The sequence below is a fragment of the Nannobrachium achirus genome (genome assembly GCF_963921795.1).
Source record: "Nannobrachium achirus genome assembly, chromosome: 20".
In the NCBI taxonomy this organism is placed as follows: Eukaryota; Metazoa; Chordata; class Actinopteri; order Myctophiformes; family Myctophidae; genus Nannobrachium; species Nannobrachium achirus.
The window spans coordinates 9,180,170-9,205,563 of NC_137827.1; the positions used below are offsets into that span (position 1 = coordinate 9,180,170).

A 25,394-nucleotide genomic window follows, 5' to 3' on the forward strand; every position below is an offset into this window, starting at 1 on the left:
AGTTTTGCTTGGACTGCTGCTTGTTTGAGCTGTCTGACTGCTGCTGGGTGTGTGTGTCTGTGTGTCTGTGTGTGTGTGTGTGTGTGTGTGTGTGTGTGTGTGTGTGTGTGTGTGTGTGTGTGTGTGTGTGTGTGTGTGTGTGTGTGTGTGTGTGTGTGTGTGTGTGTGTGTGTGTGTGTGCTGCTGGGTCTGTGTGTGCGTGTGGTGGAATATCTCCATTCTGTTTTTACAACTGTCAGGATGAGTTATAAAAATGAAGCTCATAATGTTTCATGTGTAAACAGGTGTTTAGCTCTATTGAAAATGGCGATGCTGCGTTGTTTACTTCACGTGTTTTCATAACTCACAACTCACATTCTAGCAGTGTTAAATAAGTAGACGTGCAAGCCAGTTTCTAAACACTTAGCTCAACTACAGACTGGTGAGAATCAAACAGCCTTGTACCTAAAACTGCGTTTCATATTCATATTGGGACGTGAAAGCGCTGGGCGTATACGTTTGTCTGCGGCCGCTTTATTATGATAATTTATCATTATTTGTTAATGCTGTTGAGGAGGTACTGTACTGTAAGTAGTCTAAATGTAACGAACTAATCTCTTTCCCTCCATGTTTGCCTGTTTGTCTGTCTGTCTGTCTGTCTGTCTGTCTTCATGTCTTTGTCTGCGTGTGCAGTTGAAGCGATTGGAGCAGGAGCTCATCAATTTGAGAGAGCAGAATCAGTCTACGCACACACACCAGGTACACACACACACACACACACACACACGCACACACACACACACAGTCACAGTTACAGTGTGAGTCAATGTTGGAGTGGACACCTGATTGTAATTTCTAAGCTCCACAGATTGCTGCTTGGCATATGGAATCTGTGTTTGGCAGTGGTGGAAAAAGTACTCACATTTTGTACCTAAGTAAAAGTACAAAATGTTTGAAAATAGTAGATCTACAAGCTCACAACGCGTCGCAACGCTATTTCAAATAGCCGAGGTATGAAATAGGGCTAAAGTGGTTGCGTATCAGGGAGATTGAACTAAGGAGCAAGGGACCCTCGTTACCGCCTTCCCCAATACAAAGAAAAGGTAAACAGGGTCCCGAGAGGGGCTAGGTCGTCGGCATATTGACGCGGACCCAAATCCAGGGGGAAGGCAACCTTAGGCACGGGTGCCAATAATGGCACAGGGGAGGGTGATCCCTGGCACACTGGCATAAGTGAGAGAGAGAATTCTTCTTATACGATATTAAAAAAGAAAAACATTGTCATTTAAATGAAGGATTCTATAGGAGATTGGTGGGTTTATTGCTCCAATGATCATTACAACGTCCTGAAGTGAAAATCTGTTTGAAATATTTAGTTTTGATGTGGTAATTCAACTTAATGTTCATATGGCACTTCACCTCAAAAAGGTTGCTGGCCCCTGCTCTAATCCGTAGGCCATCACTGTCACTTAGATTCTGGGGGTGAACACTCAGGGAAAATAAATAGCAGATGTGCTGTTTTCAGCAAAGAGATGAGGTGTAGAGGGACCAGTACAGAGCCCTGTGGGACCCCGCTCCACTGGTTCATACTAGTAAGACACCTCAGGGTGACATGCCGCGCCAATTCTTGGCCATCTGGCCAGTGATGTATATGGGACCAGTTACTCATATATGGAGACCCCTGCATGATAGTCAACAATGTTATGTCAAAACATGCCCATATATGGAAATTACCAAATATGGGCATTCCAAGATATGTCCTTAATATTGAACATAATATCCTTAATAATGTCCTTAATATTGATAATATATAGGAATCTCCATATATGGGCATAAAACATATGTTAATTAGTAAAGCCAAGCAGGGAGTTAGGGCCTGGGTTGGATGCCTGAGGATCTCCATATATGGGCATAAGGGGGTACCCTAACAGGGCATCATCTGGGAATGCCCATATTTTATTTATTTTATCTTTTATTAATATATATGCATATACATATATGGACTTAATATTAACATTTTCAATGACATCAGGGATCTTCATATATGGGCATTAAAGGAATACCCATATATGGACTGTCACTGATATCACCTGTGATGACACAGTGACAGTATGAATATCCAGGGTTCGATTTTTGATGAGGTGATATCACGTGACATCACTTCCTGTACTGAAAGACGCACGGACAAGCCACGATATTTCTCATGGTATACTGCGACCTTCGGTCGCAACAATTATCAAACTAATATCAGAGTTTGTTTGACATCAGTAATCAGTAATCAAAGCTTGTCAGTCAAACTAAAAAGAGTTCCCATAGTCCCAAAGTTAACAGAACATTTCTTCTTACAGTAGGAGATTATTAAATCTTTCCTCCACAAATATGGATCTCATATGACACGCTGTATACTGCGAGGTTCCCTCCGCCCTGTTGTGCGTCGCTAATCAGCGCCTCGTTCTCATCCCGCCCGGCGTCTTAATTAGTGGTGTTCCGTGTTCGACGGCGTCGCGCTCGATGCCCCAAAGCCGCGCGGATCTCACTGTTTTCAAGACAAACATTTACTCACAGATTTTATAGATTACTGCAACGTGAGGCGTCGAGTTGCTTGTAAGATTGCTATTAATGATATTCATGAGCATGAAGCGACGCGGTCGTCGGCGCATGGCTGTTTGTCCACACAACACGACACCCAGCGTGTTTGTGGAGGGAAGCATTATGTGTTCTATATTGTAATGGGACAGGCGTTATGGGAGCATCTTTTGAACTCAGCGGGGGGAGAGCCACGCGTGTTGCTCTGATGTCGCGGGTTCGGTCCGACAGTCCAAACTTTTGCGGTAGTTTTGTGACTAAATACTAAATACGTTGGATCTATTGGTTCTTTCCCCCCCCCCCATTTTTCCCTAGAGTTAGTTACTGTTTTGGACTTACAAGGTTTCAGCTCCACAGCGATGTGTGTTCTATAAGTTTCTGTCCGGTGGAAACCTCATAAGGCAGGGGTCTTCAATGTTTTCAGGCCAAGGACCCCTTAGTTGAGAGAGAGATGAAGCAGGGACCCGCACAACCTTTTCATAGATTCCATATCGTTTCATCGTTTGACAGCACGATCATCAGTGTATTTTGGCTTCATGTCAATTTGTGTTTTCAGATATTTAACCACTTGAACCGTCAATACTTGACCTTTCACTCTGTATTTGGTCAGCTGTTTTTCCCCTCTACACCAAACCTCTTTACAGAAAATAGCCGATCTACAGTCTACTGTGAGCTAAGACAGTAGACAGTAGAAACTATGAGGACCCCCTAGGGGTCCAGGACCCCCTGTTGAAGACCCTTGTCATAAGGTATTCAAATGTGTTGAGTTGAAACGCTTCTGATGCTTTTGTGTGCCGCTGTAGTATGATCAAGTGTTTGGGGCGTTAACCTGAGAAAAAAACACAAAAAGTTTGTATTTGACAATAGGAGGTTTTTGCCCGACAGCCACAATATGGTTCTTCTCTACCCGCCTGTGATCAGTGTTTATCTGGGAGTGAGAGAGAGAGAGGAGAGATGAAGAAGTGAGTCCAGTACTCATATGTACATAGTCTTTCCCTCTCTCTCTTGTCTTTCTGTCTGATAAATGTTGATGGGGGGGCTCTTTCTAAGCTCACAAGAGAGCTTGTAGATCTGCTATTTCTGGTGCAGGACATCAGCATGCAACCAAGCACAAGCCAGGCATAACCCTAAACCTCTAGACTCTAAAATGCCTAATCCAAACCCCAACCTCAACCTCAATCTTTGCCTAATTGTAATAGTAGTAATCTTTTGAGGAGCAGGAAAATGGTTCCTCACAATGTCTATTCCTCAAATTCTGCTGTACTTGTGGGGATGTTTGAAGCTCACAAGTATAGTAAACAGGTGTCGCACCAAATTCTGGGCCCTGGGTACAAGGATTCCAGGGACCCCCCCCCCCCCCCCCCCCCCAGAAATTTGAGTTAAAAATGTTCGCTTAAAAAAGACAAATTTGAACGATTTTTCAAACATTTTCACGATTTTTCAAAAATAGCAGATCTACGAGCTTGCAGCTCGGTGCCGCGCTGTGAGCTTGTATATCTTCTATTTTTCAATAACTTAAGTATAAAATAATTAAGGCCCCTCCACCTTGGGCCCTGGCAACTCAGTCCCACTCCCCCCCCTCTTGTGACGCCCCTGACAGTAAAACACGCAGAGACACGTGCCCCACACACACACACACGTGCGCGCGTGGAGGAGAAAGAGATTAATTAGGCTCCTGTGCACATCCTCTCGACTCCTTTGTCCTCTCCGCGTGGTGACCTTCTCTCCTCATGCTAAAGGTCATGTTGATTTTTATGTCGACCTCATTTGGATATTATTCTAATGAGGACCTATATGAGGCCATGTGATTAAAAGACTCGCCGGGCTTTGATGTCACAGCAGTGTGTGCGTGGCCGTATGCGGTGCCGGGTGTGCGTGCGTGTATGCGCGCGCGCGCGTGTGTGTGTGTGTGTGTGCGCGCGCGCGCGCATGTGTCGCGGTTGGAGTACAGTACATATTGACTCTGTGGGTTTGGTTCTTTTTGATGTCTCACTTTGACTTGGAAAGACCTTGAGGTTGTAATTAGAGAGGAGAGAGAGAGAGAGAGAGGAGAGGAGAGAGAGTGGAGAGAGAGGGGGGGTTAAAAAGGTGACCCAGTTGGTTCTGCAGACCCAGCTGAGTTTGACCTCTGCTGTGGTGACCACGCCCACCCCTTCATGAAGTGATGAACATTTTTTAATTTAACGATGGTCTCGATCATATACGGTATGTACAGTATGAAAGCCTCTAGGGGAGTTATCAGAGTTGGTTTTCGAGCGGTGCTCACACCGTCTCCTAAGAGTGACTTTGTCCGTATGTCACTATCTATCCGTCTTTATCTATGTGCGTATCATGAGCTGCAATACCGCTGATGACCCGTGGCAGGCCTCCTGGGTGACCAAGGGGCGCTGTTGAGCAGGCCAGGCACACTCTCTCACACACACATCACACCACCACAGAAACTATTGATCCATATTACTACATGTGTATGCCTTGTGTTCTTTACCTATAGAAACTATTGACCCAGTTTACTACATGTGTATGCCTTGTGTTCTTTACCTATAGAAACTATTGACCCATATTACTACATGTGTATGCCTTGTGTTCTTTTCCAGCAGGAAGTTGAACACCTGGAGAGAGAGAGAGACAATGCTCTGAAGGTCAATCAGGCCCTGGAGGCGGAGCTACAAACCCTACGAGCCAATCACAGGTAAGACAGTGTGTGTGCCCCCGAACTGTGGAATGAACTCCCTGTCGCACTGAGAACTACAGACTCACTCCATAGCTTCCACCATGGCCTGAAGACTCACCTCTTCAGACTCCACCTAAACCCAATAGCACTCGCCTTCCCTCATTGACCATACATGAAAGCTAGATAGCATTATTTTATATAACGTTTTTTACTGATTAGGTGCTTGGTCTACCTACGTTATTTTTTCTAGATATTTCTATGCAATTCATGTAATGATGTTGATGTATTGATGTATTTACCTTGCTTATTGTAAATCGCTCTGGATCTGGAGTGTCAGCTTAACTCATTTGCCGCGATCCCCGTAGCGCCCGTAAATATTCCGCTGTACGGCCCTGCCATGCCCGTAAGCCCGCAAATGTGCTTTTAAATTATGTAATGCTAAATTACACTCTTCCCCAGCCCCTGACAAATTTTGGGCGTTCTGTCTTAACTCGAAACAAAAATATCACACATCAAAGTTAGTGTGTTTGAAAACAAGAGTGTAATAAATGTATAAATCTCAATAAAAGTGTATAATTCTCCCCATAATCCACAGTGAAGGAACGGTGGTGGCATTCCGCACGCACCGCTGCAGCCTGGCTGGCACCAGGCACCACAATGCGTTTTTTTTTTTTTTTTTTTCTCCCGCATCCTCACTCCAACATGCAGCCATCATGGCTCCATTCACACACCCCCCCATTCCTACACCATCTATGGAATTGGAAGTGAATGTCTCTGAATGGCAGCATGTCAGAATGGAGAAGCCCCCCCAAGCGGAGGCTATAGCAGTAGCCTACTAGCTACAACAGTGCGGCTCGATCTAACTACTAGAGAGTAGAGACCATTATGAATAAATCAAACACAATCCCGTGACATTTTCACTTGAAAAGCCCTGAACTGGGCCAATACAATACAGAGCTGTATTGTAGCAGAACTGTGACTGTCTCCACAACAAAATAGGAGCGACAAAGTATGTCAACAGCAAGCAGGGATGTCACAAGGGGGGGAAAGGAACGTGGGGCTGAGTTACTAGGGCCCAAGGTGGAAGGGCCTTTGATATTTTATACTTTTGCGATTGAAAAATAGCAGATCTACAAGCTCACAGCGCGACACCGAGTGCCGCGCTGCAAGCTTGTAGATCTGCTATTTTTTAAATCCCCATATGAAGAACATTCATGGGGGGCCCACAGTGAATCCTTGTACCCAGGGCCCAGAACCGACACCCTTGCTTTAAATCAAAACCAACACAGTCACAACTATAAATCTACGTACCGCGGCTTCCTTCAGACTTGGAATATCCACCGATTTCGGGGTCCCGGGGTGGCAAAAGAGGCCAATGGACTTGTTTTCCGACTCCCGAGGCCAACCTCTGTGGAGTGAGTCCTTATCCCTCCGGTCGAGATGATGATGGACGAGCGAGATGTCCATCTTGTCCCCCCATCTTGCAGCAATCGCGTCGGTAAAAATACATCCTCGTGTCGTCGTCTCGTGTGTCCATATAATCCCAAGGATATGTCGCGTCCTTTGTATAACGAGCTGTCTGTAACATACATGGATCCCAGGCCAGTAACAGTGAGGCCGAATATGAGGAAGAAGCGCAACGATCGTTCCATTTGCTGTAGATTTCTTTTTTTACTTTCATCCTCCTAACTTTGTGCCGAGTGCTGTTTCGGTAGCAGCCAGGGCAGCCAGTACCCGTGGAAAACTTGGAGCTGTATGCTGTGGTGGAATCCTGGCTAATCAGTGATCCGTTGTGAAGCCCGCCTACTGTATCCGGTTTTGTACAAACTCACATACATGTAAGAAACGTTTCCGTATCCGATATAGACCCAGACCGGATCAGCAACGGCTTTGATTGATTGATTGATTGGCCTATGGCGATGGAGGTTTATTGGCATGAGAGAACGAAACACATAGGAAATACCTGTTTACGTAGTTCTCGCCAAGCAAGTGTCACAATAAAATAAAAACAGTTGATACCATTCCCCCCTGCTTTTACTGCTATATAGGCATTATATATACGCTTATATATATATATATATATATATATATATATATATATATATATATATATATATATATATAGCCTATAAGCATATATATATATATATATAAATACTGTGTGTGTGTGTGTGTGTATATATATATATATATATTATATATAATGCCTATATAGCGTTTATGTACGTGTGTGTATAGCCTACAGTATAGTGTGTGTGTGTGTGTGTGTGTGTGTGTGTGTGTGTGTGTGTGTGTGTGTGTGTGTGTGTGTGTGTGTGTGTGTGTGTGTGTGTGTGTGTGTGTGTGTGTGTGTGTGTGTGTGTGTGTGTGTGTGTGTGTGTGTGTGCGCGCGTGCGAGGAGGTATTGCAGACCATCGTGGGCCAGTCGGAGTCCAATATAAAAAGCGTATTTCTCTTTGTGTGAAGTAAGACGCCCTAAGGGCAAGAGGTGGCCTATTACAGCACTATTACACAATTCCAGTTATACACAATTACACTTATTACACTAGTACACTCATCTGCTAAGTGCCTGAAGCCATAAATACATATATCAAGTGCATTATGTGCTTGAAAAAAGACCATTCACAAAAACCTAAATAACTCCCTTTCATTAGATTTTTAAGCTCGGAAAATCAAAAAACAAGGGTTTTGAAATGGCTCTAACTATAGAATGGTACATTGTAAATACAAAATTATATTTTTTTGGTGAAACTAGAGCTTGTCCTCTTTCATTTTCATTACTGTACGACATTGTCGTGCAAATACAGAATTTAGGAAAAATGTAAATATAAAAAAAATATATCATTGTACAAAATGGCAGAAAAGCCATACAGTACAATGTTAAAATGGCAGCAAATGAGTTAAATGCCTAAACTGTAGATAGATACCTTTATTATCCCAAGGGGGAAATTCAGTTGTCCAATTGTAGCACAGCAGTATACAGTTATTTACAAAGTTACAGAGAAGTAAGAAAAAAGATAGATAAGAGGAAAAAACAACAGCAGTATAGTACCAATAAAGAGAAGGTGCATCTCTTAGTGCATAGAGGGGGCGAATAATATATAAGTATATATACATAAAGTGTCTTACAAAAAGAGACCGTAGTAGTCAATGCTAGTTAGTGCAACAAGTAGCAAAATACTCAGAAACTACCAACACAACCTAATAGTGCAATGTCAAAAATCAGTGCGAAAAAAAACAGCTCAGAGAAGAAGAAACTAGGAAGCGTGTCACCGCAAGACGCACATGAGCACTCTCCCTGGAAGGTCCTTAGAGGTCAAAGTCAATACAGCAATAGTTCCGTCAGTCTAAGTTAGGAAGGAAGTCCTTTTCAGTCGTCCGTTATGTGTCTCGTTGTACAGCTTAAGGGCAGCCGGTACAAAAGATTTTCCTAATCCCTCGCATCTCCGTCCTGGGTAGGCAAAACTGTAAACTGTGCTGGGATAGATGGCTGTATATACTCTACATGTGTTTGTATTCAGTATAGTATGGATCAGGAGTTCACTAACGTATCCATACCAAGGACCCCCTAATAGTATAAACATATTCATACCAAGGACCCCCTAATAGCCACAGCATCTGGCTGCGGCCCCTAATGCCGAATAGCTTATAGTGCCATTGTTAACAAGTCATTTGAAATGTATCGGTTGAGTATCTCCAGATCGCGTTCTTGGTCAAAACAAGCCCTTCCTATGGACCATAACAAAAGCATGGATGGTCGCAGTTATAATTCTAAGGCATAAAAAAAGAAGATCTACAAGCTCACAATGTGTTATTGTAAAATCTGCTATTTTCAAAAGACTATTATACATTTGAAAACTTGAAATGGGACATCCTGTATAGTGAGTACTTTCTACTTTTGGTACTTTAAATGCCAATGAGAACAAACAGGTGGAATCAATAATGGATTCAGTGTTAACCTGCTTAATGCATTCTGATATCCTGTCCCATTAGCGACCGAGTATTTCCCGGTGAGTTTAAGGCAGCGCAACGGTGGGGGCTTGGGAGTGTGGCGAACACGCACCACTGACTATTGCTGATGATGGAGAGGTTATATAGCTTGAGAGGCACTCTTGCCGATTTAGTAAGAGACTCGTCGCCAATTGCAAGATATTTAAAAGTTATTTGGGGCCATGATTATATCCTTTTCTTCCCTCAACTAGACTAAGAATTTATATTGTCTGTCTGTGTTATTGTTTACAACCACAATTATTCACGTGTGGCAAGATCGCGGTTCACTAGTTTTTAGTAGCCTATAATAGTGTAGGCTTAGAAGCCTTTTCCGAAGTTAATTTAATGTTTTCCATTTAATGATTTCCTTTCTCCTCATCTAATCTTGCGCTAATGCACGCAACTGTTTTTGCCATGTTTTAAGGCCGTGTAGGCTTTTCAGAAGTTAATTTAATGTTCTCAATTTAATGGTTTCCTTCATCGTCATCTTCCGCTAATGCACGCAACTGTTTTCGCCAGGTTTAAGGTCTTATTTTAGTTGTTTCTTTCTCATAAGCTCGCAACCCTCCTTGCCCATCGGCCCCCACCGTTGCGCTGCCTTAAACTCACCGGGAAATACTCGGTCGCGTCCCATTAACACCTCCCCACTCATTGTCCTCTCCTCATTGGTTCATACACCCTTGACCTTTGACCTCGGACCGCTCGCTATGTTTGCGTTTAATTAGAGAGAACTCCCAGTCGTTAGTGTGACCTCCATTCAGTGACCAGTCACCTGATCATCAATATCACATATTTACCCTCGCTGTCTTATCAATACCTCTGATCATCAATATCACATATTTACCCTCGCTGTCTTATCAATACCTCTCTGTTCAGTCAGCAACACTCATCTCAAAGTAGATTTAACCGTGTATTGCAACAAATGGGATACGGTTAAACTTGGAGTTAACATTATTGTGTATCATTATTTTATGCTTTAACTATTGAGAAATAGCAGATATACAAGCTCACAGCGCTGCAACAGCTTGTAGATCTGCTATTTTTGAAAAATCGTGAAAATTATAATTTTGACCCGATTCTATAAATGTCTTTTGAATCCTTCTAAGGTTTTTTGAAAAACCTATGTTTCTATGTCAGCAATCTGGCCAGCCATCGTCAAAGAAAAGGTCCTTTTCACTTAACTGGAGCTCAGTTAGTCTGTTCTTGAGAGACTACTATGTCAGTGGTTCTCAAACCTTTTCATGTGAAGGACCCCCAAAATTATATTTATTTGGCCACGGACCCCCATCTCAAAAATATTTAGTTCCAGGGACCACCCAGAAGCTAAATTTGAGTTACAAACGTTCGCTTTGAAAATACATACATTCAAAGATTTGCACACATTTTCACGTCTTTTTCCAAAAATAGCAGATCTACAAGCTGCTTTGAGCTTGTATATCTGCTATTTTTCACTGGTTAAAGCATTCAATAATTCTAGGCCTAAAAAGGGCTCCGTGTTCGGAGATGTTCCCTGAATGTTGTGCATGTACCGGTATGCTTGCTATGCAAAATCAGGGAACTTGAAGCAGAGTATGTGGGCTGAGCCCATGAAAACTAAACATGTTCTGCTGCTGTCACTATTGACTGTTGTTTGGAGCTTCCTACATGCACCACATAGGGTAGGCCTGCATGTGGTACATTGGGTACATCAGGGACGTGCTAGGCCCCTGATTCAGCCTGGGAAAAAGAGTTGGAGAGGCCCTAATTGCGTGCTATAGATAGAGAGAGCTGCTACTCAAAGATTTGCCGTTTCAGATCATGACAAGTGACAAGCCAGTGGGCCAATTATTGTACATGAGTTATATTTCGTCGTTGTCGGGTGGAAACATTGTATGTCCAAAACCGTTTGTTTTGTATTTATCATTTTAAAAATGATTGAACCCATTCAGGCCGGGAACACATTTTGCTGTTTGGGAGGGGCTTACAGTACATGTACAGTATGTAGCAACATATTTGTTTTGGAGGCTAATTTCTGATTTAGCCCTATTCTATAGGTTAGGCCTAAATGGGTTAAACTAGTGAAAACAGCCGAACTACAAGCACACAACGACGTTGTGTGCTTGTAGATCTGCTGTTTTCACTACTTTTGTGCAACGGCATTGTATGATGAAGCAGGGCTTTGCTTTGCGAAAAAATGTATACATTTGAAACTTGGAGATACAAGGTTTCTGCCCGACAGTGATGATTTACTTTGTTGGCCGCCCAGCCCCCAAAATGGAACGAATTTTTATTATTTTCCTAATGGAACGAATTTTTATTATTTTCCTAATGGCCGGCCTGGACCGGCCGGGAATGAACCGGCCGTTCGGGAGTTGTCCCGCTTTTCCCAATGGCCAGCATGTCCCTGGGGTACATTGTTGGGAACATCAGGTCCCTGGGTACAAGGGGTACCTTTACACCTGTATATCTGTGATGACAACCTCCAGTCGATTCTGATTCTGACGTCACATGATGGTGGGAAAACCAAAAGCAAGATCAATTCTACATGCGATTCAATCTCTCTCTCCCTCTCTCTCTCCCTCTCTCTCCCTCTCTCTCCAGTGTTGATTTCGTCGACTAAAACTATGATGAAAAATGTTTGTCGACTGATGAAAACTAAATAAAAACTAAACTAAGCTGTGGTGACTAAAACTAAGACTAAATATATGGACAATTTTGTCAACAAAATAAAAACTAGACTAAAACTTTAGGGAGGGACTAGTGGAGAAGATTATTTTATGTTTGGTTGCTCACAGCGCGTCGTTGTGAGCTTGTAGACCTGCTATGTTCAGCACACAACCAAGTGTAAAAGCAGTCATTACGATGCCATAAAAGGCCTGCCAAAATACATTTCAGTTGACTAAATCAACTGTAGATTTAGTCGCCTAAAATCGTATGATATTTAGTCAACTAAAATTAGACTAGGTGACTAAATTATGACTAAAACTAAATGACATTTTAATCAAAAGACTATGACTAAAACGAAATCAACATTTGCTGTCAAAAACAACACTCTCTCTCTCTCCCGTTTCTCCTCAGCCTCCAGCAGTCCTCAGAGATGTGTGTGACGACTAGAGGGGAGGAAGAGGCAGCAGAGGAGCAGCAGCACCAGGCCCTGTCCTCCCAGCTCCAGCAGCACCAGGCCCTGTCCTCCCAGCTCCAGCAGCACCAGGCCCTGTCCTCCCAGCTCCAGCAGCACCAGGCCCTGTCCTCCCAGCTCCAGCAGATGTCCACACAGCAGCAGCTGACCCAGGGAGAGCTGCAACGCTGCCAGCAGGCAGAGATGGAGGCCCACCACAAGGTCCAGCAGTGAGTAGACAAGTACAATCCATCAAACACAACACTAATAGTTTTCTTTTTTGTTACCCTGCCGTTAGTTGTTACCTGGAGGTTATCCTTTCTGAGGGTTGGGGTTGGGGTGTCAAGCCTGGGATGGGATGGACGGTCCATAAGTAAACATACCAGAAAGCCATGCTGGTTGATTTAAGCATGTTGCTGGTTGAGCTGAAACCTTACCAGAGCAGTGTAAACAGTGGTGTAAAGGTCTTTGCACACTGCTGCGTTTTTCGGGCCAAATATCGGAGTGAATTTCGGAGCGCGTGAATAAAGAAATCAACCTCACGTCGGTTATGTCAATCACGTTTGCACACTGCCGCCCGTTTCGTATTTATTTTCGGACCAGGGTTGATTTTTTCCGATTTTCGCAGCTGTTGCACTGAGTCCCTTGCTCTCTCTCCCTTTCCTCTCTCTCTCCCTGGCCTACGGCTTTCGGATTTCCAAAACGCAACGAAAACACGCAGTGCAGTGTGCAACCACCTTAATTTTTTTTTTTTTTGGGTGGACGGTCATTTAATGACGTCACATGCACGGCACGCGCACTTTCCTGTAATGTATGCGATTAATATTCATTTAACTTTTATATGGATGTATAAATAGTAGTAGGAAACATGTTTGTATGTGAAATGACTAGAGTTTTTTGCTTAGTTTTAGTCTTTGAAAGTCTTCTCAATGAATGCAGTGATTAAATTATAGGAGCTGAAAGGGGGACATGCGTTCTAGCGTGCACATCCGTACCGTACCTGTACATGCGTGCGTGTGAAAAGATTACTGGCCAGGCGGCAACACGCCGTGGTACCGCGTTCAACAGCCATTACACCTCTGAGTGTAATGAGAGTTCATTCCAATTCACCTTATTCCTGGCCACACCCCCTGTGGACCAGGCTGTGCCCACTGTGGGCGTGGCCACATAGTATGGAGGTAATAATGTTTCATAATTTTGCAAAGACAGTTCTGATGTTGTGCAGTTGTACATTAAGATTTGAGCACTCGTAGGTATAAATTTGCACACGCGTATGATGGAATCTGAAGAAAAAACGTGCTCGTGCCCTGCCCTACACATGTACGCATTTCCATTTACAATCTCAACTCCCTTTCTACACACTCGCAAATCATCATTTACACTTGCTCAAATGTGTTAAACTGTTGCTCTCGATATTGCAACATTTTCATCAACATGTAGTTGCAAAATCTGGCAAAAGCAAGAGTTCATTATTTTTCATATTCGTGAGAAGACAGTTCTGGTGTTGTGCAGTTGTACATTAAGATCTGAGCACTCGTAGGTATAAATTTGCACACGCGTATGATGGAATCTGAAAAAAAAAAAAAGAACGTGCTCGTGCCCTGCCCTACACACGTACGCATTTCCATTTACAATAGCAACTCCCTTTCTACTCGCTCGCAAATTGTCATTTACACTTGCTCAAATTTGTTTAAACATTGCTCTCGATATTGAAACATATTCATCGATATGTCGTTTCAAAATCTGGCTAAAGCGAGCAGGGGACATTGAAAAAGTGAGAGTGCTTGTGATCTTGATTTGAGTAAGGGTAAATGACGATTTGCGAGCGCGTAGAAAGGGAGTTGAGATTGTAAATGGAAATGCGTACGTGTGTAGAGCAGGGCACGAGCGCGTTTTTCTTTTCTTTTTTTTTTTAGTTCAGATTCCATCATACGCGTGTGCAAATTCATAGCTACAAGTGCTCAAATCTTAACTCATTCCCTGCTAGGCCCGATAGTCCAGAGAATATTTTAATGTCTCTCCCCGCCAGGTCCGATAGTCCCGAGAATTTTGACAATTTTGGAGAAAAAAAAAACAAAAATCTTTTTTTTCCCAAAAAAAAATTGGACCCCAAAAAATGTAGTAGGCATGATAGCAATCGCGAAATTGCATGTTTAACCTCCATAGCAACCCCATCTTTCAAACATGGCAGCCATCTTTGTTTACATTTTAGGAAAACATAATGGCTGCTAGTTCATGAATGCCTGAACGGATTTCCATTCGGATTTTTTTGTTTGAAAGCTGTGAGCAATGTACACACACGTTATCTAGGCATGGACATGGCATTATCAGTGCACTATGAATTACATGGAAGTCTATGGAGACAGAGAGGCATATGAGAGTACTAGTGTTTTTTTCATAACCCGCACGACCCACAGCCCGCACGAAACGTAACCCGCCCGCGCCCGCCCCGCAGAACAATATACAAATCAACGAATCCGCCCGCCCCGCAACCCGCATTTAAAAAAAAGATGGTATATCATTTCCAGAATAGCTCATCTTTATATACGGCTCTTCTAAGTACCCAACGTCGCTTTACAGAAAGGTTTACAGTAGCACAATATTGTCATGAGCTAAATAAACAAACGTGTTGTTCAAATTGGGGTTTAGCCTAAAAGACATTCATTCAAAGACGTTCATTCTCTCTGGGGCATCGTCGGGGTAAGAATGGCGTTTCAGGTTTTATGTCAATCATATTTATACAGCGCAGACAGCAAAAGACGGACAATATTACATTCTGTTGTTTATTGATTCACCAGATTGGAGAGATGATGGCCTTAAAGTCCGAGTGACTTAAAGTCCGAAAGGCTGTTCAATTTAGTAGCCTATATGAGAGCGGAGAGGAGGAGAGAAAGAGGAGGAGAGGCGGCTGACTTAGGATGCGCAGCATGTGATGTTTAAGATGTTAAACTTGGTCTCACACATCACACATATGAGTGATTGCTTTGTTTGATTTGAAAGCATGATGGATAATAAAGACCTGGATGTTACCTCTTATTGTGTGATCCAGGATGGATGCAGTCAATTTGAAGAAATAATAATCCAGCGTGGACAATAAGAAAGCACTGGCCTACGTTTTCATTCACTTCTTGGCTGAAAATCTATTCTATATAGCCTATATGTCATTTTATAACCTAGTTTAAACTAAGGGAGGCGGGAGCTGCTCGACTCTTTTCAGACGAGCGCTGACACAATTGAGTGCGAGAGCTTAATTGAAATGACCTACATAATATATGCGCAGTGAACTGGAATTATATAATTAATTATTTGGGAGCAGGTGTGTAAAGATTCTAATCTATAAACATCTCAAATAGCTTTTATACTTTTTTTTAATTAGATTTGGCCTTATATATTGATATGTGCTCAGATCTGGCTATTTATTTGCTGGCTTTTAGGCTAATTAATTAATTGTTTTAATCATGCCAACCTCGATCTGCGCATGGGGGGGGGGGGGGGGGGGGGGGGCTCTCTCTCTGAGACATCGGATTCGGATCTCCGTGCCGTTGGACTTTCAGGCCGTCGGAATATCGAGATTTTGCCCTCGAGGCGAGCTGGTTCATTCAGTCAAAAAATCCGTCTCACTTGCGAAAGTTGTGTTTCAAATCGTATCCGTTGACTGGCTGGTTATATAACTTAACCGACACAAAGTAGGCCTATTTAGCTATAAACGGACTTGTGTGGATGACAGAGACACATACGGTAAGTGAAATCCTGCTGAATTGTTTGTGCATTCTTCTGCTGTGCTCACGTTGTGTCAAATGTTGGCAAAATGCGGTTCGCGGGCCCAACAGGAGCGGAATTGGGACGGTCCTCGCACCAAGGAGCGGAGGAGAAACCTCGCTCCTCTCTGGCGCATTTTAAAACATGCTCGCTCGCTCATGCTCGTATTCAAACGTTATATTCTTATTCTTATAGGACTACTCTTATTAAGAATAAAAGGCAAATAAGAACAGGTGATTATTCTTATTTATTTTTTGCACATGAGAGTGGTGACAACCCGCCCGCCCGCCGCCCGCCAATATTGAGTCTCAAACCTTGACCCACCCACCCGCACGCGGGCGGGTTGGCGGGCGGGTGGGGGCACCGGGTCGGCCCGCGCATCACTAGAGAGTACGAAGGTATTTACAAATCGCGAGGTATGAGTTAATGTACAACTGCACAACATCAGAACTGTCTTCTCACGAATAAGAAACAGATCTATCTCCATACATAGTTTGTTTATTTGTGGCTGACTTTGGACAGCTAAATAGCCCAGAATGCTTTCCACAACCACTTCAAAATACGACTGTTGTAGTTGTTGTGGAGTTAATAAGCGTTTTACAAACCAAGCTTTCCCTTCTCTGGCCTGATGTGTGATGTACGTTTGCTCCAAAGTTGTGCTCCCTCTGTCACGAGAGCAGTGAGTTGCAGTGGTCCAACACATGTCCTCAAGTACAAGTCCGCCTTAAACTGAATAAAGATGCATTACATTCTGCGCTTTCATGAACCTGAGAGAATGTTCTCCCCAAGACGTTCTTCACAAGTGTTGTTGAGATACCAAGTGTTCTTGGTATCCATATTGCCTCTGCTTTGTGTCTTAAAACTGCACCGCCTTACCCCTTATGTCTAAACTTTCTAGGCATGTTTTACTATTTTGAAAGACATTTTAAAATGGTGACAATAGAACAGTGAAGTCATGACGTGACTCGCTCATCCCCGGTTCCACGGAAGTAATTCTCTATGGAGAATAACATTGGGTCATCTTAAATCATCTCATATAAGCATTGTGGTCCAAAAATAAACAAACGGTCTCTGCGATATTGTCGGGGAGGTGGCTCTGTATGGTTTATGATAGTCAGTCACTCATAAGTGATTAAGCTTGTTTCTCGCGAAAATGCAACTAATTCGTGACAGTAACATTAGCGTTTTCTCACCATCAGTTGATTAGATAGATAGATAGATACCTTTATTATCCCAAGGGGGAAATTCAGTAAATTCAGGGAAATTCAGTAAATTGATTCTTCATATCCATATGAGTCAAACCGCTGAGATAATTTGTTTATGTTTGGAACAGAGTTCTTATATGACACGATATGAAAAAAAGTCTATGGGAATTCAAAATGGCAGACGAAAACCGCGAACCAGGTAGGATGTGTAAATTACGTCACACTTCACTACTCTATAGTAAAATGTTTTAGGGTTAAGGGGTAAGAAGGCACGCAAGATAGGGCCCCAAGAAACATCTCTAACCCCCCCCCTTCTCCTCCTCTCCTGTCCACACATTAGTGGCGTTTCCATAAACTTATTCGAATTAGGGAAGCGTATTATCAGAAATACGCATTAAGACAAAGCGAATTTAGCATGTTTCCATTTGCGGGTGTCATTCGAATTAGCGACGTCGCAAGAGTTGATCGGGCTGATTTTTATCAGACCGAACCTGAGCACTGAACCGTCTGCACGTCTGACTGCTGTCACTCGGTCGCTGTCTGGTAGTGGGAAGAAGGTGTTATCATCATCATGGCCCCAAATAACTTTTAAATACAATTGGCGACGAGTCTCTTACGAAATTGGCAAGAGTTCCTCTCAATACATAAAGCTACCGGTTCACCGGGAAAACCGCGGTCGCGTCGCTGCAGTTGCACAGTGCAAGTTTTAGCGTCCTCTTGAAGGTCAGGTGGCCGATCTGCAAGCTCTCAACGCGGCGCGGAGACGTGGATGCAAGCTGCTGTGCCTGTGAGCTTGTAGATTGGGCACGTCAGGCACGCAACACCGTGGGATGAGGAAGGGTTCGCTCGCCACCGATGGCTTGAGGTGAAAACGGGAGGAATTTACACATGGTCCGTGTCACTCCGTGTGTAACAAACAACATGTTTGTTTTGTGGGCTAACGCTATACCATGGACAAAGCGGCAGGGGATGAGGAAATGGACCTAGAACGTCATCATCTATTCGCATGTATTGCCTGACCCGTTTCCATTCACTTAAGCGCATTTAGTTTATTCGATAAAGGCTCAAAATCCTCCTCCTCTAAGCGGATAACTTTTTTTGCGGATAATGAAAGTTTATTCGCATTTTGAAGTGTTTCCATAAAAACATTTTGCGATTAAGCCGTTAATGCGCAAAAAGTGGCTTTATGGAAACGCCACTAGTGAGGTGTTACATACTGTGTCTGGAGAATATTCAAAACACACACACACACACACACACACACACACACACACACACACACACACACACACACACACACACACACTGTCAACTCTCATTCTCCATCTACAGTATCTCTCTATCATCTCTATCTCTCTATTTTTCTATCTCTGATGTGTTAAAAAACATTATTTATCAACCGACCAGACAGACGGTGGGACGGCTGAGAGGACGGACAGTAGGAGAGGAGAGGAGGGGAGGGGAGGGGAGGGGAGGGGAGGGGAGAGGAGAGGAGAGGAGGGAAAGGGGAGGGGAGGGGAGGGGAGGATAAGAAGAGAGCAGGACAGTTGACAGGAAATGATGGAGGGATGTCACATTAACACCACAGACGAGTCTCTTCTTTCTCATTCCCTGTGTGTGTGTGTGTGTGTGTGTGTGTGTGTGTGTGTGTGTGTGTGTGTGTGTGTGTGTGTGTGTGTGTGTGTGTGTGTGTGTGTGTGTGTGTGTATGTGTGTCTCTCTGTATCAGCTCCTCTGCATGTGGGAGTGATGGCACTAGATTTGGGCACCCATGTGAGCATGTCCCTGCGCGCGCGCGCACACACACACACACACACACACACACACACACACACAAATGTTGGAAACCTTAACTCTCAACTCTCTCCCTCTCTCCCTCTCTCTCTCATTGATTTATTATCAGCTATGTTTCGAAATATTGGTCGATTTGACATATGGCCCAAGATAACTTTGTCATGTTGTAGTCATCAGGCTGTGCACCACCAAAACGAGTCCCCTTAGTTTAGACTTAGTTTAAATCGGTCTAATCATTTAAATCGTTTAGTTTAGATTGATTATTTTGTCAGCATCATGCAGGGAATGTTCCCTTTTTAATCAATGAAGGGTGCGCCACTGCTGACGTCGTGCTGCGTTCTGTGTCGGACACCCAATTCGTCCCGGTTCATTTTTTGACACCGGCACAACGCAATCTTTCTAGTGGAGCCCTGGCTTTAGCCAGCTAGATAGTCAGTGCAATGCACGTATACAACCTACGGATTGTAGCTTGTTTTTCTTTTAACCCATTTAGGCCTAACCTATAGAATAGGGCTAAATCAGAAATTAGCCTACAAAACAAATATGTTGCTACATACTGTACATGTACTGTAAGCCCCTCCCAAACAGCAAAATGTGTTCCCGGCCTGAATGGGTTTTTAATAGATGCATTTCCATTTTCCTCCTGGTGAGATATCATCTCTCTCTCTCTCTCTCTCTCTCTCTCTCTCTCTCTCTCTCTCTCTCTCTCTCTCTCTCTCTCTGTCTCTCTCTCCCTCTCTCTATCTGTCCATCCATCCTCTCTGCATGTCTTCAGCTCATCTGAAGATGAAGGGATGAGGAGGAAAGACGGATGAAGGAGAGATGGGTTTTTGATGGAAACCGCATTAAATCTCCCATCTTCAGGTGGAGGGAAATGTTTCTCTTCTCTCTCTCTCTCTCTCTCTCTCTCTCTCTCTCTCTCTCTCTCTCTCTCTCTCTCTCTCTCTCTCTCTCCCAGGCTCCTGTGCTGTAATTTGCCTCTCTGCAGGAGGTCCTGTTACCTTGTGTTTGCACAGAGGAAGAAAACTTCATCTCAAAGACTTCCTCTTGTCTCCTCCTCCTCTCCTCTCCTCTCTGTGTGATCTGTTGGTTATTAGAGACTGAGGCGTTATAATTTGGTTGAGATGAGGATTTTTAATCAGTCATTTTGAGGACAGATTCCAGGGTCAGTTCCTGAACTCCTCTTTTCAATTCCTTCCTATCCTGTCCCCTCTCACCTCTCACTCCACATCTCCTGCGTGTGTGTGTGTGTGTGTGTGTGTGTGTGTGTGTGTGTGTGTGTGTGTGTGTGTGTGTGTGTGTGTGTGTGTGTGTGTGTGTGTGTGTGTGTGTGTGTGTGTGTGTGTGTGTGTGTGTGTGTGTGTGTGTGTGTGTGTGTGTGTGTGCGCGCGTGCGTGCGTGGAGGAGATCTAACATTTTGCTACACTGAAAACACTAATTTCGCTGGCCTTTGAATGAATGAATAGTTTATTTCGATAGTCAATGAGACATTACAAGTCACATTTCTTTTCATTTCTTTTTTAATCTGTATCGAAAAAGTATAGGCAGAAGCTTAATGCTTATTGATGCCTATCGCCGGTCCAGGTGCATACCACACATAGACTCAGTGTGACCTTGGCGTTGTGTGTCCCGACTAACTTTGCTGCGTGACACTCCCCATATCTCTCCCCCAAAGGCATAAAACCCTAGTATCTTAAAAAAAAGATTTTTTGCCACACTAACAGCTCTGCTCTAATGGATAGCTTGCAAATGAAAATGTTGCAACTACTGTACTCTACTAAACACCTTATGGATATGTTGCAAATAATGCAAATACAAACACACACGTCTAATAAACATTGCACTTGGCATGGTGCCAATGACATTAATTCCCCTAAACATTTTGCTACACATAAACACAAAAATTTGCTCCCGTCCATACTCTGAACTAAAGTACAAATTATTATGAACTACACCTAGCAGCCCTTATCTAATGGATATCTTGTAATTAATTATACTAACACACACACACACACCCCTAATACACATACACAATTAGCCTTTATATTACTTGCATAGTTACTGCACTTTGGCAGAATAACATATTTATTTACAGATAACAAATGATACAATCGCACAGTTTTATTTCCCAAAGAAGTGTTTCATTTTCTATTCTATACGCGCGACCTGCTACTCGCGTGCACTACTGAGACGGGTTTGACACTTTGCCTCCCTGCTTGTCTGCAGCCCTAAAGTCACAACTGCTACAACAACTGAACATTTGTTCAAAGATATTTGGACAACCACTCCAGAGGCTATATAAATCCATGTATGATAACAGCATTCTAAGGTTGGCAAGAAATATTACCTCTAACAATAGCCATGTGTTGCATAGAGAAAATAGGCTGCTGCCTTCAGGAAAGAGATACGGTGTTCCAGAATACAATAAGGTCAGACTAAAAAGGTCCTTTGTCCATCAGTCCACTTTAAGGCTTAATCAGGAGTTTAGCCAGAGGTAGGCTAGGCTGTGGACATTGCTCTTGTCTGTAGTATCCTTATGTATGTAATCCTGTCTTGTTTTTGTTTTTTGTTCTTTGTGTCAAATGTTTGTATATATGTTTGGCATACATGGCTGCTGTGGCGCAAGACACATTTCAGTGTGAACTGACAATAAAGTACTATATCATATCATATCATATCATATCATATCGTCGTTGTCGGGTGGAAACCTTGTATGTCCAAGACCGTTTGTTTTGTATTTATCATTTTAAAAATGAACTAAACTAATGAAAATAGCAGATCTACAAGCACACAACGCCTCGCGGTGCGAGGCGTTGTGTGCTTGTAGATCGGCTGTTTTCACTACATTTGTGCGACAGCCTTGTATGATGAAGCAGGGCTTTGCTTGGTGAAAAAAGTACAAATTTGAAACTTGGAGATACGAGGTTTCTGCCCGACAGTGACAATATCATTCTGCATCTCGAGCCTGTTGGTGATGCAGTGACTGGGGGCGTGGCCGTTTGACAAAAACCTCTGATAGATCTCCTCTCCTCCTCTGTGCGTGTGTGTGCGCGTGTGTGTGCATGTGTAGTGGTTCTAGCCCCTGCTGGTCTGGGATCAGATCCCAGCAGCACACTGTGTCTGTCTGTTAGTCTTCCTACTGTCTGTCTGTCTGTCTGTTAGTCTTCCTACTGTCTGTCTGGTCACCAGTAGGTATGGGACGATATGAAAAGGTCACATCACGATTATTGTGACCAAAGAAATCGCGACTTACGATATTATCGTGATAATCAAAATATTCCCAACATCCATTCTCCTGGGTCGGAACATTTGCCAAAAAATAGCAGATCTACAAGCTCACAACTTGCGACACGTTGTGAGCTTGTACGTTGGCTATTTTTTTGTCAAAGAGATTTGGTAGAGAGTGAAAAAAAGAAGGTACGTATATTATACATTTTAACAATAGAGGGTTTAAATGGCACCGGATATGCTGCTCGTCAAATAAAAGGTGAATTGATCCCAGTGCATGACGGACGATTTCACGATAAATGTAATCTCCATGATACGATTATCGTGAGTGTTTTTTTATCACGATAAACGATAATATCGCTTATCGTCCCATCTCTAGTCACCGGTCTTGGGTGAGATTGAACTTCCCAGACTAAATGACTCGGTGGTGACGGATGATTTGAGCCAGATTTAAACTAATCAGACTCTGAGCCAGGCTTGACAGGGTCACCAATACATTTCTTCTTCCCCAAATCATCACCAATCATGAGCCTATATGTTATTTAGTGCAGATGTGTCCTTTAAAGCAATAGCTCACCCCAAAAACACTTGTTTTTATCGATTATACACATTTTTGCGTTATCCTTTTAGCGTTATTGTATAACAGGGGCGTCAATTGGGTATGGCAGCGGTATGCAGCTGCCATACCCTGGGTCCAGGGGGGAAAATAAAAGTTACCTTTAAATATAAATCCATGAATGTCTCTTTGTCTATCTGTTCTGGTTATTATGTTGTTAAATGACAGTAAAATAACTACAAATGCAAAATTTTACAAAATTATTTTTATTGTGTAACTTACTGTATGGGCCAGTGTTGATCATAGCTGTTCATTGCCGATCAAAATTTGGACATTTTGCCGCACGCGGCCACAGTTTTAGCCATAAAACAAACATCGGAGATAAAGGGCTTTAAAGATGGGGAAATGCATTGGAGTATACGGAGAAAAACGGCCGCGCGATGCTCTCAGCGTCGACTCGAAGCGACTAGCGACTAGCGGCTAATGGGCTACATCCAGGCGCAGCCCCAACCTAACGGTGAGATATAAAGTTAATACTGTAAATACAATAAACACGTCAACGCGTCGTGGGCCTCCAGAGACATCAAAGAGATTGGCGTGTAGACACCTCGTGGGCGTCCGATGAGTTAAGAATGTACTACTTAATAAATGTATCATGCCTGTTGACTGGTGTCTGGTTGACTGGTGACTGGTGTCGGCGCGTGTGCAAGACACCAGTCATGTTGCCATACCTTAGCTTTTTCTGAACTGACGCCACTGCAATCAATCAAAGCTCAAACCAGCTCTCAATGATTAAACATGTAATAAGTCCTTCCATGATATCGATAGTGGTCCATACTCTTATATAACCAATACCCATAGCATCCCACCTCGACTATTGCAATTCTCCGTACAGAGGAGCCCCTGAGTGGAAGCTGAAAGCGGGACCATGTTTACTTTACAGTGGCCTCTCCTCACTGATTCCCAGCGAGGTTTAGAGGGGATCTGGAGGTGTTATTGTTCGTATTTGAAGCACTGAATGGGGTGGAACCCTTCCCCCATCCACACTATACTGTATATCTGTTCTACTGGTACAGTAGGTCAGGTAGGTATTGATCTGAGATTATTCGTCATTGCGTACGACAGGGTTCCCCAATAGGCGGGGGGCTACTGTCTGGCCCCCACCAACCCAACACTAACCCAACCCCAGTAATAATGGTGGTATAAGAGCAGCAACAATATCGTCGTTGTTGGGTGGAAACCTTGTATCTCTAAATGTGTACGTTCTTTCGCAAAGTAAAGCCCTGTTTCATCATACAAGGCCGTTGCACAAAAGTAGTGAAAACAGCAGATCTGCTGTTTTCGCTAGTTTAAATCATTAAAATGATAAATGCAAAACGAACGGTTTTGGACAGACAAGATTTTCACCCGACAACGATGATATCTGAACTGTCGCTGGAGTAGCGGGAACGCCACCGTCGCCCCCCTGCAATGTTGTGGCCCTCGGCTTGGTACCCTCGACATAATTCAATGTTGTGGCCCTCGGCTTGGTACCCTCGACATAATTCAATGTTGTGGCCCTCGGCTTGGTACCCTAGACATAATGCGATATGATGTCATGTTTGCACCTTTTCTGTGGTTCACAGTCTCCTCTCCTCTCCTCTCCTCTCCTCTCCTCTCCTCTCCTCTCCTCTCCTCTCCTCTCCTGCGTTCAGGTTGGAACGGCTGGTGGAGGTGCTAAGGAAGAAAGTGGGTACAGGGAACGTCCGGGCAGTGATCTGAACGTGACTTCACACACGTGGTGCCTTACTCCTCCTCACCTCTTCTGACATCCCCCAGCCCCCCCTCCCCTCCCCTCCCCTCTCCCATCTCTCTCCTCTCATCTCTCTCCTCTCCTCTCCTCTCCCCAGGGTTATGCACACAGAGCCCTCCGCTGTTCAAACAGTGGTTAGGAATACGTCTCATTCCTGATGAGGCCCCCTCTCTCTCTCTCTCTCTCTCTCTCTCTCTCTCTCTCTCTCTCTCTCTCTCTCTCTCTCTCCCCCCCCCCCTACTCTGCAGTCTTCTTGGCTCCCTTTCTTAAAATATTTTTCTTTCTGTCTGTCATTTTAACTGTGTGATCCAAAGTTCATTCTTTACACAGGGTTTCTGGGTAAACCTGTTTGACCTGGTCTCTAGACCAGAGGTTTTCAAAGTGGGTGACGGGGCACCCTGGGGTGCCGCGAGATCATTTGATAATATTTGGAATTTATTTTGGACACTTGAAAAAAGATTTAGTATCATTTTTAACTTGAAGTACAAAGTTATTTTCAGCCCGTTCTAACCAAAATGGCTATTATCTCAACGTTTTCCTCGCAACATAATCACTAAAATATCGTCACTGTCGGGCAGAAACCTCGTATATCCAAGTTTCAAATGTGTCTTTTGGTAAAGCAAAGCCCTGCTTCATCATACAAGGCTGTCGCACAAAACTAGTGAAAACAGCCGATCTACAAGCACACAACGCCTCACGATGCGAGGCGTTGTGTGCTTGTAGATCTGTTGTTTTCAC

General features: G+C 43.5%; 1 protein-coding gene across 2 annotated transcripts in view; it reads left to right on the forward strand.

Annotated features, from left to right (window-relative positions):
* mipol1 (mirror-image polydactyly 1) overlaps positions 1-24,790 on the forward strand; it is a 102,467-nt gene extending 77,677 nt beyond the window's left edge. The window contains exons 11-14 of one of the 2 annotated variants that reach the window (XM_080750726.1): positions 673-738; positions 5,160-5,254; positions 12,284-12,553; positions 24,559-24,790. In XM_080750726.1, the coding sequence (XP_080606852.1) occupies positions 673-738; positions 5,160-5,254; positions 12,284-12,553; positions 24,559-24,625 (498 nt within the window). In that variant the 3' untranslated portion in view covers positions 24,626-24,790. The remainder of the gene's footprint in view (positions 1-672; positions 739-5,159; positions 5,255-12,283; positions 12,554-24,558) is intronic. The other variant, XM_080750727.1, reaches the window with a different exon arrangement.
* The last annotated feature ends 604 nt before the right edge of the window (positions 24,791-25,394 follow it).